This window comes from Staurois parvus, unplaced genomic scaffold, assembly GCF_062004578.1.
Source record: "Staurois parvus isolate SC_StPar_1 unplaced genomic scaffold, SC_StPar_1.0 ptg000017l, whole genome shotgun sequence".
NCBI classification, from domain to species: domain Eukaryota; kingdom Metazoa; phylum Chordata; class Amphibia; order Anura; family Ranidae; genus Staurois; species Staurois parvus.
Window position 1 is genome coordinate 7,825,009 of NW_028317813.1, and position 18,262 is coordinate 7,843,270.

The window sequence follows — 18,262 nt, forward strand, 5'->3', positions numbered from 1 at the left end:
AATGGGAAAAGGACCTGAATGTTAGCTATGATCTAACCGATTGGCAAGATATAGCCTTGGCATTGTCAAAGGTTTCCATCAATACCACCTTAATTGAGGCAAATTATAAAACATTATTGTGATGACATCTGGTTCCGACCCGGATTGCGAGGATACACCCATCTGCCTCACCTATGTGCTTTCGGCGTTGCGGCCAGATGGGTTCTATGTTCCACATCTAGTGGCGATGCCCGATAGCAAATAAATTTTGGATCCGCATGTTTAACCTTATTTGCACGGTGACGGGGGTGAATGTTCGCAAGGCCCCGGAGACTGCCCTCTTTCATAAATTTCCAAGTATAGTGCCAAAAAAATCCCTTAAATTGCTTACCTATATGCTGTTAGCAACAAGAATCACTATTGCTAAACACTGGAAGAGATCAATTATTCCACTTGAATATGTTAAGAATAAATTGAATTTGATCATAATTAATTACAGACTCACCTGTATTCTGCACAACAATGCAGACAAATTTGACAGAGCATGGGGCCCATGGATTCAATACATTTCCGTGCCTTGATACTTCCTGACTTGACCCTCTTCTTTCCTTGTTCCTATTTACTTCCTTTTATTACTTTTTACTGTCCTTTTTTATTTCCCCGTTTTCTGGGGCTAGTTGAACCTACTCTTTACTCGTTCCACATCACCTGTCATGTTTTCCTTGATGCCCGTTCTGTGTGATTTATGGGGGCTATGACCACTGACTCTCCCATACCTGGTGGACTTAATGATGGGAATTTTTTGCTTAAATTACCCAATTGTATTCGCACAGATTCTTAGGTTTCCTAGGGTATGTCTGCTGTTTGTTAACCCAGGTGTTCTCTTGTGCTATTTGACATCTTTTGTGATAACATGACATTTGTCTTTTGCACTGTTTGTAACTTGAAACATCTTAATAAAAACTATTTGAAAAAAAAAAAAAAAAAATGTACAGTTCTGTCACTTAAAGCTGAACTATAGACATATATAAAATACACAAATCAATGCAGCTCTTTAATCATAAATACATCACAATTTATTTATTTTTGTGCTGCAAACAGCTTAAGAACCTGTATTTGACCTGGTATTAGCAGAGGAAGAAGCAGTACAATGAGCCAACCAGTTAACCACTTCAAGTCCGGACACTTTTACCCCCTTCCTGTTCAGGCCAATTTTCAACTTTCAGCGCTATCACACTTTGAATGACAATTGCGCGGTCATGCAACATTGCACCCATATGAATATTTTGGCATTTTTTGAGACAGATCTTTATTTTGGTGGTATTTATTCACCACTGGGATTTTTATTTTTTTTTGCTATATAAATGAAAATGTCCAAAAGTTTTGCAAAAAAGTGTTTTTCTTATAAAATTTTGCAAATAAATAATATTTAATCATAAATCTTGTCCAAAATTTATTCAGTTATCTTTTTAGTAAAAAAAAAGAACCCAAATTCGTTTATAACCAAAAATTATAATTTTTTTTAAAAAAATGTTACATTTTAATTTTTTTATATTATTATTTATGTTTTTTTTTTTAACATACTGTCACCCTAGCAGTACAGTGTCACCATGGTGACACTGTACTACTTGTGGGGGTTGATGAAGATTTTTTTTTTACAGTAATTGCTTTTATACCCATAAAGGCTGTAAAATCAATAATTTCTCCTTCTCTCTTTTGCATTCTTGCAGCCATTGAGAAATGCTGTGTGAGCTGTGATTAGTCACAGCTTGTCACATGGTACAAGGCAGTTGTGAATACCCTTGTACCATGTGACCTCTGTGATCATTCACAGATTTCACACGTGGTAAGCAATGATGTCAGAAGTGAGATCTTGCTTACTACTCTGCATGTGATCACTGATTGGCCAATCAGTTAACCACTTCAATCAGTGATCACATGGTCGGGACCTCGCATGGAGGTCCCATACGACGATCGGTGTTCCACTGTGTCCGGAGGACACGGTGGGCACCGGATCGCGGTGCTGCGTGCTCCCAGGGAGTGTGCACAAGCAGGGGGCGGGGAGGCCATATATAAATGGCCACCCGACCCTGCACTGCCACCGTCCGGACATTTATATACAATGGCCAGACGGGAAGTGGTTAATATGCTGTCATGAAGCATGCTGATAGGAGGCAAATGAGAGTGACCAAAAGCTAAGCTCATTGCTGTGCTCCTTGCCCTTTCACTGTGTACCCTTTGTAAATCACTAGCAAATGAGAATGTACAAATTCTGGAGACTTCAGAGTCAGTAAGGAGACTAAGTAAGGACATGTCAGACATTTTTGGAAAACAGACAAAATGTGAAGTTTCAGAAAATGCAGATACCCTATACACTCATTAAGGTCTGCAATAGTAATGGCTAAAATAGCAATTTTTTTAATGTGTCATCCAAGGGAGCTGAAAGTATATAGTCTTAAATTTTAAGGCATTTTGGAGTGTCAGGTATAATAAAATGCTTGTTCATGGAGAAATATAACAAAAAAAGGCTGAACTAGATTCTGCTTCACCAGTTAGCTCTTGTGCTTTTTTTTCATGGCATCAGCAAACTTTTTGGCAATCCAGAAATACACTGTATCAGCAGATGTGGGTCTCTAGTGCTCCTGAGAATTCTACCTAGGTGTACAAGAACAAAATAACATATTGTATATCAAGAATACCGTCTCTCTACCTTGATCTTCCCATGTAAAGGTTATATTGGCTATACAAAGTGCAATATTTGCTTGAATGCACAATTACATACACTTGAAATAATTATTATTATTATTATTAATTCATTTACTCATCTATGCAGCAATGTTTATTCTGCAGTGCTTTAGGCCTCATGCACAGAGGGTGTTTTTTTTTTCCCTCCCCTGGACACCTTTGCTCCAGAGGAGGAAAACACAGCTGAAAAAAGCACCTAAAGCTGCGTTTTGCATGTGCTTTAATGCACGCATTTGGAGTTAATGCATTCTGTTGGCCAGAATATTCATTTTTCTGGCCATTAGAATGCATTAATGCGCAAATGCATATAAACACGTTTTTTGCATAGGTTGAGCAGTGAAGAAGACAGTGGAAAATAAAATGACTTTTTAACTGATACAACTGTAAACTTAAAAAAAATAAATAAATGTGCATTGTTATTGTTGTGTTAATTTACTAATTGAAAGTCATCTGTCATATACCACTTACTCAGCTCCATGTTTCTACAAAGTTCAATACGCAATTGAATATTAAAGACATGTGCTGAGTCAGACCTCATTCCGGCGTCTTGTTCACAGGGAAAGTAATAATGTGTGACAGGAATGTGCAACTCTGCAGCCTCTTATACAACACATGATTATGCAAACTAGTTGGCTTTTTGCTGGAAAGACCCTAATTACTGCATTAGGGAACACTGATGTGAGACTTGTTTTGGCGCTCATTAGAGAAAGATCTGAAAAATGCACAGGTTTTTTCTTTTTTTTGGAGAATGAGAAGATGCCTAATAGTCGACGCAGTCTAGTTTAGTCACCCAGCACCTGCATTAACACTCATTTGTTGATCTGCTCATAGCTGATGCATGTATGGAATCTGTACAGACTTTAGATAGTGGACATATGATTGACAGCCACCACCCTTAATACACTTCAGATACAATACTCCAGATCAGGGGCGGACTGACCACTCATGGGGCCCCCGGGCAATAGAGGATCATGGGGCCCCTGTGTCCTTGCCCACACATTAAAAAAAAAGCCTATAAAAGGCATTTCATGGGGTCCCTACTGACCCCGGGCCCTCGGGCAGTGCCCGAGTGCTTGAATGGTCAGTCCGCACCTGCTCCAGATGCAATCTGTCAAGGACCAAGAGCAAGGACGCTTTATGAAATCAGTGGGCCTGTGTGCAAGATAATAAGCTAGAAATTCTGAAGGACCCTCTGCACACTGGTATATACCCTTTCAAGCAAACTATGCAACAAATAGGGATATTTCGTTCACACATATTGCAATACATGCTTAAGCTGGCCAACTGCGTCAAACAGCTTAAACATGTATTGCAATATGTGTGAACCAAATATCCCTATTTGTTGCATAGTTTGCTTGAAAGGGTATATACCAGTGTGCAGAGGGTCCTTCAGAATTTCTAGAGTTAATGTGGTTACACCCCTTTAGCACCTGATGGATAAATGCATGCACTAGCTGTATGGATTTGAGCACAGGGATCTCTTGTTTGTTTCAAGATAACAAGCTGGGACCCATTGTTTGATTAACCCCTTCCCTCCAGCCATTCACAGATATGCGTCCTCACAGAAGTAGGCCTTTATCCGTGGGGCCACATATCTGCGCACCTGTTTTTGTGCTGGGAACACACCGCACAGCACACTCCCAACACAGGAACCAGGCTCTCAACAACGATCGGACCTGGGACTCCCGGTTCCAGGTCATCTGGTTGCTGTGATAGCCTCTGATTGGCTATCACAGTGATTAGTCCCACCCCTGTGTTTACATCCACTTCTGAATGAAGAGAAAAATACATTTTATCTTTCTCTCCTTGCAGGAGAGGAAGATGTAAACCAAAAAAATGTGTATAAAAAAATGATAGTAATAAAAAATAAAGAAAAAATAGCTAGATCAAGGATTGATCTAGGTCAGTGCCAGGGTTAGTGTTAGGGTCACGGTAAGGGTCAAAAATCAGGGTCTGGGTCAAAGGTCAGGGTCAATATATTTTGAGTAGAATTTAAAAAAAAACAACAGTGTTAGTGTGGTAGGATAAAAAAAGCAAAATGTACACCATTGTTTCTGGGCCCTTCTCTGGGTACAAGCAACAACTAACATCACTGTAATTGTCAGGGTGGGTTGTTCTTGGTTGTAAATTATGGTAATAGCATAATAATATGGCAGAAAAATTTAAAAAATGTTTTTACTCTTTTGGGCAAGTTTTCCTTTAATAATAAAAAAAATCAGGAGATATCCATTAACATTTATCACCAAACAAAAGCTCAATTTGTCCTGAAAAAAACAAGACATAATCCACCTGGATACAGTTGAAGTAGTTGAGGTGATATGCGCAGTTTTACGAACACACGTAAAATTGCAAAGTTGTGTTCAGGCATTAAAATCTGTTTTACCTTCAGTCACTAAGGGGTTAAAAACAAAGAAAAACAAAATGCCATGTTTAAGGCACTGTGGCAAAGATTCGGCATGGTTCTCATTGTGGCTGGGGGTGTTGGTAGGACTGTAAAAGATCTGGGGTGTGTTTGAAAACCTTAACTGGAGTAGTAATGTGGCGCGGATAGTGCACCAAAACGAATGATGAGTCTGGCCCAATTGTGTTAACAGTAGGAGGGGCTCAAACGGGCATGGTTAACTAAAACAAAAGCCTTTCCTACTGTTATCGTTGGATCTCCATAAAGCATTCAACAGTTTATCTTGGGACTATCTATTTCAGATGTTGGGTAGGTTTGGTATGGCCCTTTTTTTTTTTTTTTTTTACTTTAATGCGGGCTCTCTATTCTAATCCTTCAGCTCAGGTCTCCATTTGTGGATACAAATCAGCCCCTCTATCTATCGAGCGAGGTACTAGACAGGGCTGCCCCCTTTCCCATCTACTTTTCGCACTGGCAATGGAACCACTTGCTATTGCTATCCGTTCTGATCCTACTATTTCTGGTATCTATTGTGGCCAACGAGATCATAAATGTGCCTTATTTGCTGACTATGTCCTTATGTATATATCTACCCCTCAAACATCTTTACCTAGTCTCCTCCACTTATTTCATCAATTTTCTATGGCATCGGGTCTTGCTCTACATCCTCTAAAACATTTGAACAATTGCTTTAAATATTTCCTTACCTTTTTCGGAGGTTCAATATCTTTGGGACAACTTTGATTTTCAATGGGCCCCCCATTCTCTCCCTTATTTGGGGATTCATCTTATGAGCTCTATCTCGTCGCTATACAAGGCCAATTACCCCCTCTCTTTAAACGACTTAAGACTGACTTGCATGATTGGGAGGATCTTCCTTTATCCTGGTTTGGTAGAATTAATTCTGTCAAGATGACCTTTCTACCAAGACTATTATAATATTTTCGGACTTTGCCAATCATGGTACCCAGAAGGGAACTTTTTACTTTTACAAGCAGCAGTCTAGATTTATATGGAGAGGCGAACGTCCTTCGGTTAATAAATCGACTTCATTTTCCCAAAAAAAGCATGGCAGTTTGGGACTTCCTAATCTTATGACTTATTTTCAGCCGGCTCAGATAGCACAGCTCTCCTGTACTACCACTAGGGGTTATGTACCTCAGTGGGTTGGCATTGAGGCCCTGTCTTGCCGTTCCTATGCTATTGGCTCCCTCATGTGGCATCCCAGTCGGTTGCATCCTCCTATCCTTTGTCCTATGCTATCCTATTCTTTAATGGTCTGGGATAGATGGTAGGCCCGCAAGCCTCTTTTTTCCCTACATACCCCTCTAGCTCCAATCTTTTGTAACCCTGAGTTTACTGCTGGTCTAACACCATCTATGTTTCAATGGTGGATCAATAAGGGTTTTTTGTGTATTGGGGAATATTTGGATGGCCTTCGTCCTTGTTCTCTCCAATATTTTCAGACAAAATGTCAGATGCCCTCCAGTGAATTATTTCGATATCATCAAATTATATCTTTTATCACCAGTAAACTCAAATTACTAGTAGAACCTTGTATACTCACCCCTCTAGAAATCTGTGGGGCTACTGGGATGGTGAAAGGTTGTTTATCTAATATTTATGCTTCCCTTGTTGATCCACATATTAAGCTTTCTTATATGATTCATTGGGAAAGGGATTTGAATAGCTTTCTAGATTTGGACACTTGGTGGACTACAGCTAATGCTGTAACTAAAATTTTGATTAATACTACACTTTTTGAATCTAACTATAAAACACTTCTTCAATGATATTTAGTTCCTACACGTCTTGCTAAAATGTACCCGTCTGTGTCACTCAGTTGTTTTCGACACTGTGGACAAGAGGGTACTATGCTCCACATATAGTGGAAATGTCCTGTGTTGAATAGATTCTGGATCCGAGTATTTAACTTCATTTATTCGGTAACGGGAATTAATATCACCTGAAGTAGCCTTATTTCATCTATTACCCACTATTAAAAATATTGAAATATAAAACAGAAGCCTTCTTGTACCCAAAATATGAAATATTAGATTGCTGTTCCACCTCAACCTCAACACAAACATTAAAACAAATAAAACTTCTCCAGTGTAGATTTTGTGTGCAATGAATATAGACAGAGAGCTAGCACTTTGTCTGAGCCGATTTTAAAGAAGAACTTAATTAAAATAGTCAGGGACTACTTGGCAAAAAGCAACTGTTGAGACAAAAAATGTATGTTTCGTACAATATGGTATATATAGTGCAGGAGTCTGCAATGTACAATAGAGTGTATATAGTGCAGAAGTACTCTATGTAATGCACAATATAGTGCTGGAATCCGTAATGTACAATATAGTATATATAATGTAGGAGTCTTCATAGTCCCCCCCAACCTTCAACATTCACAGTTTTCCCCCCATCCTCAATCTTTACAATCCCCCCCATCCTCAGTCTTCAAATTCCCCACATTCCCCACATCCTCAGTCTTCACAGACCCTCATCCTCAGTCTTCACAGTTCCCCTTTCCTCAGTCTTCACTGTCCTCCCCCCTCCTCAGTCTTCCCAGACCCCCCATCCTTAGTCTTCCCACTCCCCCCATGCTCAATCTTTCCAGTCCCCCCAATCCTCAGTCTTCACAGCTCCCCCATCCTCAGTCTTCACAGTCCCCCCCATCCTCCATCTTTACAGTGCCACCATCTGCAGTCTTCAGTCATGCCCATCCTCAGTCTTCACAGCTCCCCCATCATCAGGCTTCACAGTCTCCCCCCATCCTCAGTCATCACAGTCCTCAGTCTGCACAGTCTCCCCCATCCTCGGTTTTCACACTTCCCCCAATCCTCAGTCTTCACAGCCCCTCATCCTCAGTCTTTACAGTCCTTCCATCATCAGTCTTCACATCCCCAAATCCTAAGTCTTCACAAGCTCCTCCATCCTCAGTCTTCACAGCCCCCCCATAATCAGTCTTCCCAACCCCCCCATCCTGAATTTTCACAGTCCACCCCCCCCCCATCCACAAGTCTTCAAAGTCCCCTCATCCTCATTCTTCACAGCCCCCCCAATCCTCAGTCTTCACAGCCCCTCCCATCTTCAGTCTTCACAACCACTGATCCTCAGTCAGCCAGCCCCCCATTCTCAGTATTTACAGCCCCCCCCCATCCTCAGTATTCACAACCCCCCTCCCCTTCCATCCTCTCCAGCTCATCTGCACAGTTCCCCTTTATCCCTAAATTCACAGACTTCACCAGGCTCAGGTACATCTGTCACAGACAATGGCTCCAGCAGATGACATCAGCACCCTGCCCCCAGTTCCAGCAACAGGATCTGTGTGTGACTGAGAATGGAGTCACACAGAACCTCTGCGACAGGAGCCAGAGAGCAGGCAGTGACAGCCGTGGCTGCAGTGCCTCAGACTTGTCTCATCCATGGGTTCAGTGTGGACTCATACCCCCTCAGGGCCTTGTGTGCACTGCACACTGTGCACCCATGGATGATACGCCACTGCTCATAGGGCTTTTCAATTTGTCACTCTTCTGTGGCGCTCAGCTTCAGTAAGGATGCCATGGGACCTGCCTACTGTCATAACTTTGTTTTTTCTGGCACGCAACACAACTAAAAAAAGTACTTGTGCCATAGTAAGATAGTCTTTGTTGCAATGGGTGAAATGGCTAAGACTATGACAAGGAAATTAACTCCAGGAAATATTGATGTAAAAAATAATCATGGCTTTTGAGCCAAATGGCAGCTGCAGTCTGCGGCACAAAAATGCATACTATTATAAACTGACAAATGTCTTGCTAATTTAAATTCAGTCCGGTCACTGCCCTGTAACCCTTAATGCAGTCTTCATAAATACACACTGCAGACTGCCTGCTAAAATGTCCCCTTTTCTGGACTTACAGGTTAACCTGACAATTGGTTATCTATGGATCCAATGTGCTGTTACTAGAGAACCTACCAGTATTTCTTGTTTCCTCTTCCAGGTGACAGACATGATGCAGAAAGCCCTCTTTGACTTCATGAAGCACAGATTTGATGGCAGGTGAGACGGTCTTATTATTTAGGCATCTATACATTCTAGACTTGTGGATCTTGCTTTCTGAGTGCTTGAACCAGACAGCTGTCTGTTCTTGCTGGTGCAAGAAAGGGTGTCATTTGTGATTTGGCTTTCATGAAAATTAATGCATAAACATTTATTCGATAAGTAAGATGATAACTATGGGTTACAGCCTATTTTACATTATTATAGCTTGCTTGCTGCATTCATTTATCAAATAACCAGATACTACATTATGTTTGCCCTGAGTCAAGAAGTTCTGTAGAAAATTATTCAGTATGCATGCCCACAACAGTTAGCCATGAGGCTTACAAGTGACATGAAGAGTTTATTACCAAGTTAGATATATTTTCGCACAGTCTCATCGTTCCCTCTGATCAGGCTGGATAATGCAGCCCCAGATTCTCATGTCCACTTTGTATTTTATGTACTTATCAATGTTATTACAGTTTTGGTAGTAGAAAGGATCGTTGATGGCATTCCTTAATGAACAATTATCATGAAATGTTTTGCAGTGATAGAAATGTTCCATTAAATTATCCAGTTACACATTTATAAAGCCTAGCCTAAGCTTGTTAGTGCTCAATGAGGCAGAAAAGTCAGCGGATTTACACCTAACATAATCCTGTATTCAACTGAATGACATATCACTGCTGATATATAATGCTGTCTACTTCTCATAAGGAATTGATAGAGACAGCAGAAAGCATGCAGCCTGACATTATTGAATGAATGTGACAAAGGAGCATTGTGACTCTGTCTCCCACACCTTCTGGTCAAGTGCATTCCCCTTCAAAGTGCTTAAAGAGGAACTAAGCGCTGTAACAGAATCACATCATTCTAAAAATATTATGTCCATCTGTGAAAATAAACTTACCAACATGGCGTACCATGCATCAAACTTCAGAACACACATGGAAATATTAATATTCTTGTTTTTCTAATTTCATAACTCCTCAGGGGTGTAGCTATTTTCTTCATCCTGGGCACAGAAACTTTTAAATCACCTTCTCCCTCATTACCATTTAGACTGACTGCATTACCGTTTAAATATTGTACTGTAATAATCTCCGTCAGTCATGAGCCATATGCACATTCTTTACAGGCATTTTTGCTTGACTTTTCTTTCTGTCACTTTGATATTGCACCCCCTGTCCCTTCAGTACCCTGAGCAGCTACCCTGCTGCACTCCCTTCTCAGCTTGGCATAATTGGGCAGGACAAAACTAGTAAATAATATCAGTATTTAGGGTGTATTAGAAACTTGGGCTGTGCATGTAAACTGCACTTTAAACCCTGAACCCTTGTTTGCCCATTTGGATTATAATTATTTGCTTGCTTAGTGGCCCAACTAAACAGTACTTGGCAATTAATAGGAACAATGGTAGTAAGTACCAATTGTGTAACATTCTAGTTTATTAATAAGTTAGTAAATGTGCCCCAGTTCACCTACTGTTTACAGTATAAATTACGGTGTATTTTATTTTTTCTGAGAGAATTTTAGATTACTGGTGCCTAATGTCTTTTTTTATTAAATTACATAGCATGGGATTATTCTTATTTTGCTGATGCATTGCTTTTGCTTGCTCAATATACCACTTACCTTGTAAGAGTGAACATTGAAGTAGGAGAAGCTATTGGCATTATACCAGTCAGTGCAGTTAATGACCCAATAACAGAAAGAGTAATAATTTGTATGTCAACAAGGGTACTAGGGTGGATTTCTTCATTGTGATGGGCATTATACTGGTGCCAGGAGGGCAGGCAGCTAAGTTGGGATGTGACTATTGCAGTAAAACAACATGGAGTATGCAAAAGTTAATTTGTTTATTGTTTAGTTAGATTTAGAAATGTCATACACTGTATTTTAAGAAAGGAATTTGTATCCATACATACCTGTATTTATCCTACTCCTGAAATATAATATAGAACCATAGGAGAACACAACAAAAAATAATAAAATCACAATATACAGTATATGTATATGTAAAGTTTAGGGGGTATTGCACCTCGGGATCATGTGCAACAGCCACTTATTTTAAACATAATTCTTTTTCTTTATAGCAAACAGAATATAACAACACAAAACTTCAGAAAACACAACACAAAAGTCTGCTTTTCTTTAGCACAAACTAAAATATCAGACGTTTAAAGTTTATATAAGGGCTTTACCCCACAGTTAGCAGCATCCAGCCTCAGACGTTTGCCAGTTTTCAGTCCACGTACAGCACAAAGCCAGGTCTCCTCTCAACTCCTACTTCACCCAATGGCACTAGGAGCTTCTTGCCTAATGTGCTGCTTAGCCCTGTAGGGACCGGAGTCCCCAAAGTCAGGAGTTGAGGTCCTTTTCCAATCCGAATGTCACTCTTGACCACCAAAATTCCGGGTCACAAATAAGCCACTACTAATGCCGAGAGGACTGTGAGTCAGTCCTCTCCTTTACCTGACTATCCCAGAATTCCTCACCCATCACAGATGATACCAAAAACATTTCCCTTAAAGGGACCACAACCCAAATATTGGTGCCACAAAGCACCCGTCCAGAACCCATTCTTGGCACCCTGTACAGTATTTATAGTCTAATACATTTGTGGTATATTCTTTTTTTTTTATAGGATCTCTATTACTCGGGTAACAGCTGACTTGTCTTTAGCCAAGCGCTCAGTACTTAATAACCCAGGACGGAGAGCCATCATTGAACGCTCAAGCACCCGCTCCAGCATTGGTGAGATCACAAAATAGAGAACGTTTTTCCTTCTGAAATGCTAAAATGTCTTCATACATCAAAAGTTAGGCTTATTAATTAAGGGGATGCAAAGAGCAATGTTGATGTGTTGAATTAAGTAACCTAAAGCACCCAATCAGGTACCAGCCCAATGAAGTCATGTCTGTTAAAATTACTTTAGCTTGGTTGTTTTAGGTTCATGTATATTGCCTTACTGAATAGCCCTGTATGGGGTGGCTATTGAAGATTTAGATGGATTGGCAGGAATGAACGAACCTCCTTCACGGAAAAGTGTCTGGAGAGCACTTCATGAACATGCATGTTTGGCTGAACATACAATCCTATCGTGTTGCGCTCCTTAAAAATTACATATGATCACTTATCCACGCCCAGAACATATGACCATATGAAGACAAGTGAAAAAAGCATACATTAAATCCTTTAACCAAAATTCATATATAATAATCACTTAATTTACTTAAAAAACAAATTAATTCTTACTATTAATATATATCCGTGATTAAAAAATAACTAAATCAATAATACATCATTTTTAGTGAGAAGAAAAAAATATAAATCTCAAATAAAATTATTTTAAATAAATATACATATATACTTAATTAATGTGTGAAAACAGTGTCCCATATAACATAAAAAATATATAGTGACTTTGTGCTTTAATTAATCTTCAATCCGTGATTGCATGTGAATCCGTGACTGTTTGTGAATCCTCCCATTAGTGCAGATGTAAGCTCACCTCCTTATCTGCCTACAATTAGGCTATATGCGCTTTTGGTTCTCCTCCTATGGAACCTGCTTGGTTAAGACTCTTTCCTTTTTAAATAGTGGATATCCTTTATCACTGATTTTTCCCCTCTGGGATTGATCCCTTCTCACGAGGACCCAAGTCCTCTATACTCTCCTCTCCATACGTCTCTCCACATATAGGAAAAAAATTCTAAACATAGTGTTTTATCCTTTTTAAAAGTATGGCTTTATTATCTCCAAGTAATGCACTCACATGTGTTGTATTCAATATAAGGCATATCAAATATAAACCAACACATGTGAGTGCATTACTTGGAGATAATAAAGCCATACTTTTAAAAAGGATAAAACACTATGTTTAGAATTTTTTTCCTATATGTGGAGAGACGTATGGAGAGGAGAGTATAGAGGACTTGGGTCCTCGTGAGAAGGGATCAATCCCAGAGGGGAAAAATCAGTGATAAAGGATATCCACTATTTAAAAAGGAAAGAGTCTTAACCAAGCAGGTTCCATAGGAGGAGAACCAAAAGCGCATATAGCCTAATTGTAGGCAGATAAGGAGGTGAGCTTACATCTGCACTAATGGGAGGATTCACAAACAGTCACGGATTCACATGCAATCACGGATTGAAGATTAATTAAAGCACAAAGTCACTACATATTTTTTATGTTATATGGGACACTGTTTTCACACATTAATTAAGTATATATGTATATTTATTTAAAATAATTTTATTTGAGATTTATATTTTTTTCTTCTCACTAAAAATGATGTATTATTGATTTAGTTATTTTTTAATCACGGATATATATTAATAGTAAGAATTAATTTGTTTTTTAAGTAAATTAAGTGATTATTATATATGAATTTTGGTTAAAGGATTTAATGTATGCTTTTTTCACTTGTCTTCATATGGTCATATGTTCTGGGCGTGGATAAGTGATCATATGTAATTTTTAAGGAGCGCAACATGATAGGATTATATTAATTATACACAGTGGTAGTTATGTGTTAGGTGTCTGCGATCCTATTATATTAAGGACATATTTTGTCCAGTTTTGTGTATTAAGGTGGCTCTCTGATTTTGGCTCGCAAGATATCTTAACATTTTTATGGCTGAACATACAAGTTTATTGAGGAGGTGTGCTGGAACACTGGACAACAAGAGGAACAGTAGTGATCGGAACAATTTTTTGGATTCTAGTTATTATTCCCCACATAGAGTGGTGACGCAGCAATAGTCTGATTCTTATTAAGTAAAATGTTTACTAGAGGACTGATTTCTTTGATGGTCTAGATAGATCTATCTCTGTCGCAGGCAGCATTACAAACTAATATGAAGATGTGCTCCTCTTTGCTAAATTTACTGGATTTGATTGGAAGGCTGAACCCGATGATTTTTTTACCCTTACTTGCCTGTCATTTTACTTCAGAACACGTGCAGTGGATAGGATTGTTTAGTTTTTTTTAATTTAGTAGTGCAAATGTCAATATGATCAAAGTTTCAGCCGCAACTTAAAGTTGGTGTATATATTTCTCTAAACCATAAAATTACAATAGGTATGTTCCATAATGGAAATATTCTCTTACACAGCGGAGGTACAAAGTGAAATTGAGAGGATATTTGAACTTGCCAAGACTCTCCAGCTAGTTATTCTAGATGCAGATACAATCAATCATCCTGCTCAACTGTCCAAAACATCCTTGGCACCCATCATCGTCTTTGTCAAAGTTTCTTCTCCTAAGGTAAGCAGAGGGGTAGCTGAAGTGGCTTCCTCAGGCAATGGTGCCTACCAGGCAAAATTATTGTGATTGCCATTGGGCACCTCATATGTACTTGGTAGATAGGTCAAAGTGTTATAGATTTTTTTCTTTATAATGCTAAAGACCTACAGAAAATGCATAGTCTATAGTGTACATGTAAACTAATTAAAATTTTCAATACATACTTATTTCCATGTATAGTTTGAAATGATACTGTACATAAGGGCAGTCAGATTTGCTACCCCTATGTTCATAACCTGTGTCTCATGGATAATCTACAACTTGCTGGATCTCATACATGCACATCTCTGACCTACTTATACTCACCCACCCACTTAACCACTGTTAAATTGGGTATTTAATGGTGCAACTGAGCAACAGCAGGCAGTAAGGATGAGCAAAATCGGGTCAGGTGATGGCTTTCAAAGAGTCTTGGAAGTACAATAAACCTATTTTCATGTAAAAGGAGACTTTAAGAAATACAGAGACTGCCATTACTATTCTCCTTCTCTAGTCTATTTACCTAAAAAAAAAGTAAAACCGTACTTAAAAGTACAGTAGGCACAACAGAGTTGTTATACTTCTACTGTACAGCAGCTTACTTTCAGTTCTGCACATTTCAAATAGACAGCCAAAGAAATGTATACATTTTTCAGGGAGATGTGTGGGCATTTCTTCCAGGTGCTGCAGCGATTAATAAAATCCAGGGGGAAATCACAGGTCAAACACCTCAATGTCCAGATGTTGGCTGCTGAGAAATTGATACAGTGTCCTCCGGTAAGAAAGATGATGTAATGTATGTAATTTAGTAATATAAAAACTATTGTGTCATATAGTTAGTAAGCATGGAATAGTTTTTATTATTATACAGAATTTATACAGCACCAACAGCTTTACAAAATGGAGGGAGCTAGTACAGTTACAATACAACTCAATACAAGAGGACCCTGCTTGTTAGTGCTTACAGTCTATAAGGAAGTGATACAAAATGAGCTGATGGAGAAAGTAAAAGTACAGTTCATTAGAGGTGGGAAGAGATGCATTTTCATCATTCTCTATAGGAAAATGTGACATTCCAAAAAGTAAAAGTTATATACAGTATGTTCATAAAACATCTCACAGTTCTTCTTTGCCAGGGATAACTTGACATTTAAATTGGAAAGGTCATAATGATTTTAGTGTATTTTATAAGTGAGTAGGTTGGTTCAAACATTGCCCCATATAAGCATCATTTAAGCATCAATTTTATACTCATCCACACTGTATGGTCCCTAAAAAACTTGTCTTATTTCAGTAAATGGGAGCAAAAACTGCTAAAAACTACCTGCAGAGAACTGAAAGAGGATCAAGGACAAATGACCTTGATAAAAAAAAATATTTTATAATGCTTTGAAAGTTAGGATTAAAGAAGCAGGAAAATAAGAAAAGAACAGAAGTTAATCAGAAAAGAGGCACACACAGTTATTTGACTTTATGAATAGCTTTGTAGTGCTCGTGTGAAACTGGTGGAATGTAAGACTAATGAGAGTGCAGTAGAATGAGACGTGAAATAGAAAGGTTGTGTCAAGTCTTGCTTTTAGCACGAAGGGCAGCATTTACCATGTATTTACCATCTCCTTTTAAATCGAAATTAAACTCTCCATTTTTAGTTTTCCCCATTAAAATCTTTAGTAAACAATATACAAATGTAGAATTATTCTAACCTTCGCCGTTTTGTTGTAATCTGCCATTGTTTCCATTAGTGACGTCAATGGTGCATGCACATATTTGCCCCCACTCACGGCATGCTCATTGTGCCATCATTCCATTCATGAACACGCTGTCTCCAACATCGCCACTCTCTGGCTTTGCACTGCAATCCCATCAGAGTAAAGGCCCATTTCCAATTTTCTATATCTAATAAGTAGTGTGCATGCGTGAGATTACAGCTATGAATGATAGAAAGGACGGAAGCAAACTGCAGTTGGGACTTGGAAGACAACAACTAACATGGCATTGGCTTCAGGAAGCAAGAATATAGAAACAAGCAGGAAAACAAGAAAAAACATCTGAAGAGGGGAAGTAATAATGTGGAATGCTGCACAAAGCTTTGTGATACTGGCTTTACCAATACTTAATATTTGGGTGGCTGAGGTTACAACCGCTTTATACGCTTTATAGTAGAATTCCAGGATAACCTTAACTTCTGTTAAAACTGTCCCCTCCTCCCACCTCCTAACACCTATGGTTACTAACCTGTGTAAGAAAGATGTACAGTATATACTTACCTATTTTCAGGCCACTCCAGTCCAGTCACGTTATCAGCCCTGTGTCAGCTATTGACATCTGCACGGAGAGAGGAGAGGCACTCAAGAATGGCTAGTAAAGCCTGGAGCTTTGACATCACCTATAGGCTTCAATGGCCCATCCAAGTGGAATCAGTGGAGGGTAGTAGATAATATATATTTTTATACTGTATTTGGGTTGTAAATGGAAATGAGGACAGACATCTTCCAAACTCATTTCTATTCGGACTTCCACTTCGTGCTACATTCATGTCCAAATAGCTGTGGGCCAGTCATTCCCTGCTACATGGAAGCAAAAGGAATGGATGCTGGTGACATCAGTGCCCTTATACGGATGCATGCCCATATCTAGTGAATGACATTCACAAACTATGTGTCCATATAACGGCACTGACTTCACCAGCATCCTGCTCTTTTATGTAAGTGTGATGCGCAGAGTGGGAATGACCCAACCAACAGCTATCTGAACTAAAAAAATAGCGCCAAGTGGAGGTTTGAATAAAGATGACTTTGGAGGATGTTCAAGCTCATCTCTAATTATAAACTGGAAGCGAGACAGGCTGAGTTAAATACAAAGCTACATCTAGTGGCCAGGAAAACGTACAATGCAAAATCAAAAATACACTTGAGTATTCCTTTTCAAAAATGTGAAAGTAATATGAAAAATGTAAGATATACATTCCCTTTAATATATCACATTATTAAAATTCCTCATTATTCTGTTTTTAGGAAATGTTTGATGTCATATTGGATGAGAATCAGTTGGAAGATGCCTGTGAACACCTTGCAGAATATATGGAGGTGTACTGGAGAGCCACACATCACCCCTCGCACCAACAGACTAGCCAGAACCTAATGACACCACCCACTGCCATCCCCGGTTTACAGGTACCGCCAACTATTATTATCATGGCATTCCCCAGATCTGTTAATAATAACATAGAAAATAGGAAAGAGAAACAGGATGAGGACCCTAACTGATAACATTGAACCTGGGTGTAATTAAAAGAACTTGGAGAAAGAGAGGCCACACAGTTACATGAAAGGCAACAAACAACTAGGGGATACAGAGTTGTGGTTGTGGGAATGTTAAGCCAGCTTGCAGAGTTTGACAGGCGGCACCCATTAAGGGCAATGGAAGCACTCTACATTCGGGAAACAAAATGCAGTTGTGTATTTTAATACAAATCCCCTTGAAATAAAAAACAAAAGGCATTCAGGAGGAGGCATGAGTGCCTCCTAAACACCTGGCAGCCACTGCTCTACTGCATTCTGCAAAACACAGACCACTTTTTAGAGGGTGGTGGACACTGCTGCCCGCCTGAAAGAGCCCTTCAAGAATATGAATAGAGTTTTCATGCTGATAAATAGAGATAAGCAAGTAGTAGAAAATGGTTTACTTAGTGAACCATCCCAATCTGCTGTGAGTTCTGATGCATGCAAAGTGGTTCATTTATCTGTGCTGGTAAATTATGTCAGTCTGTTTTATTATTCCTCAGGGCCCATTTACATAGTTTGTGTTGGGCTGTGCCAG

At 39.1% G+C, this 18,262-nt stretch overlaps 1 protein-coding gene across 4 annotated transcripts in view; it reads left to right on the plus strand.

Moving 5' to 3' along the window:
* The window catches only part of CACNB3 (calcium voltage-gated channel auxiliary subunit beta 3), a 256,437-nt gene that overhangs the window by 227,200 nt on the left and 10,975 nt on the right, over positions 1-18,262 (plus strand). For all 4 annotated transcript variants that reach the window (XM_089679364.1, XM_089679360.1, XM_089679356.1 and 1 more), the window contains 5 exons: positions 9,112-9,170; positions 11,800-11,909; positions 14,274-14,425; positions 15,125-15,220; positions 17,458-17,616. In XM_089679364.1, coding sequence (XP_089535490.1) covers positions 9,112-9,170; positions 11,800-11,909; positions 14,274-14,425; positions 15,125-15,220; positions 17,458-17,616 — 576 coding nt within the window. The remainder of the gene's footprint in view (positions 1-9,111; positions 9,171-11,799; positions 11,910-14,273; positions 14,426-15,124; positions 15,221-17,457; positions 17,617-18,262) is intronic.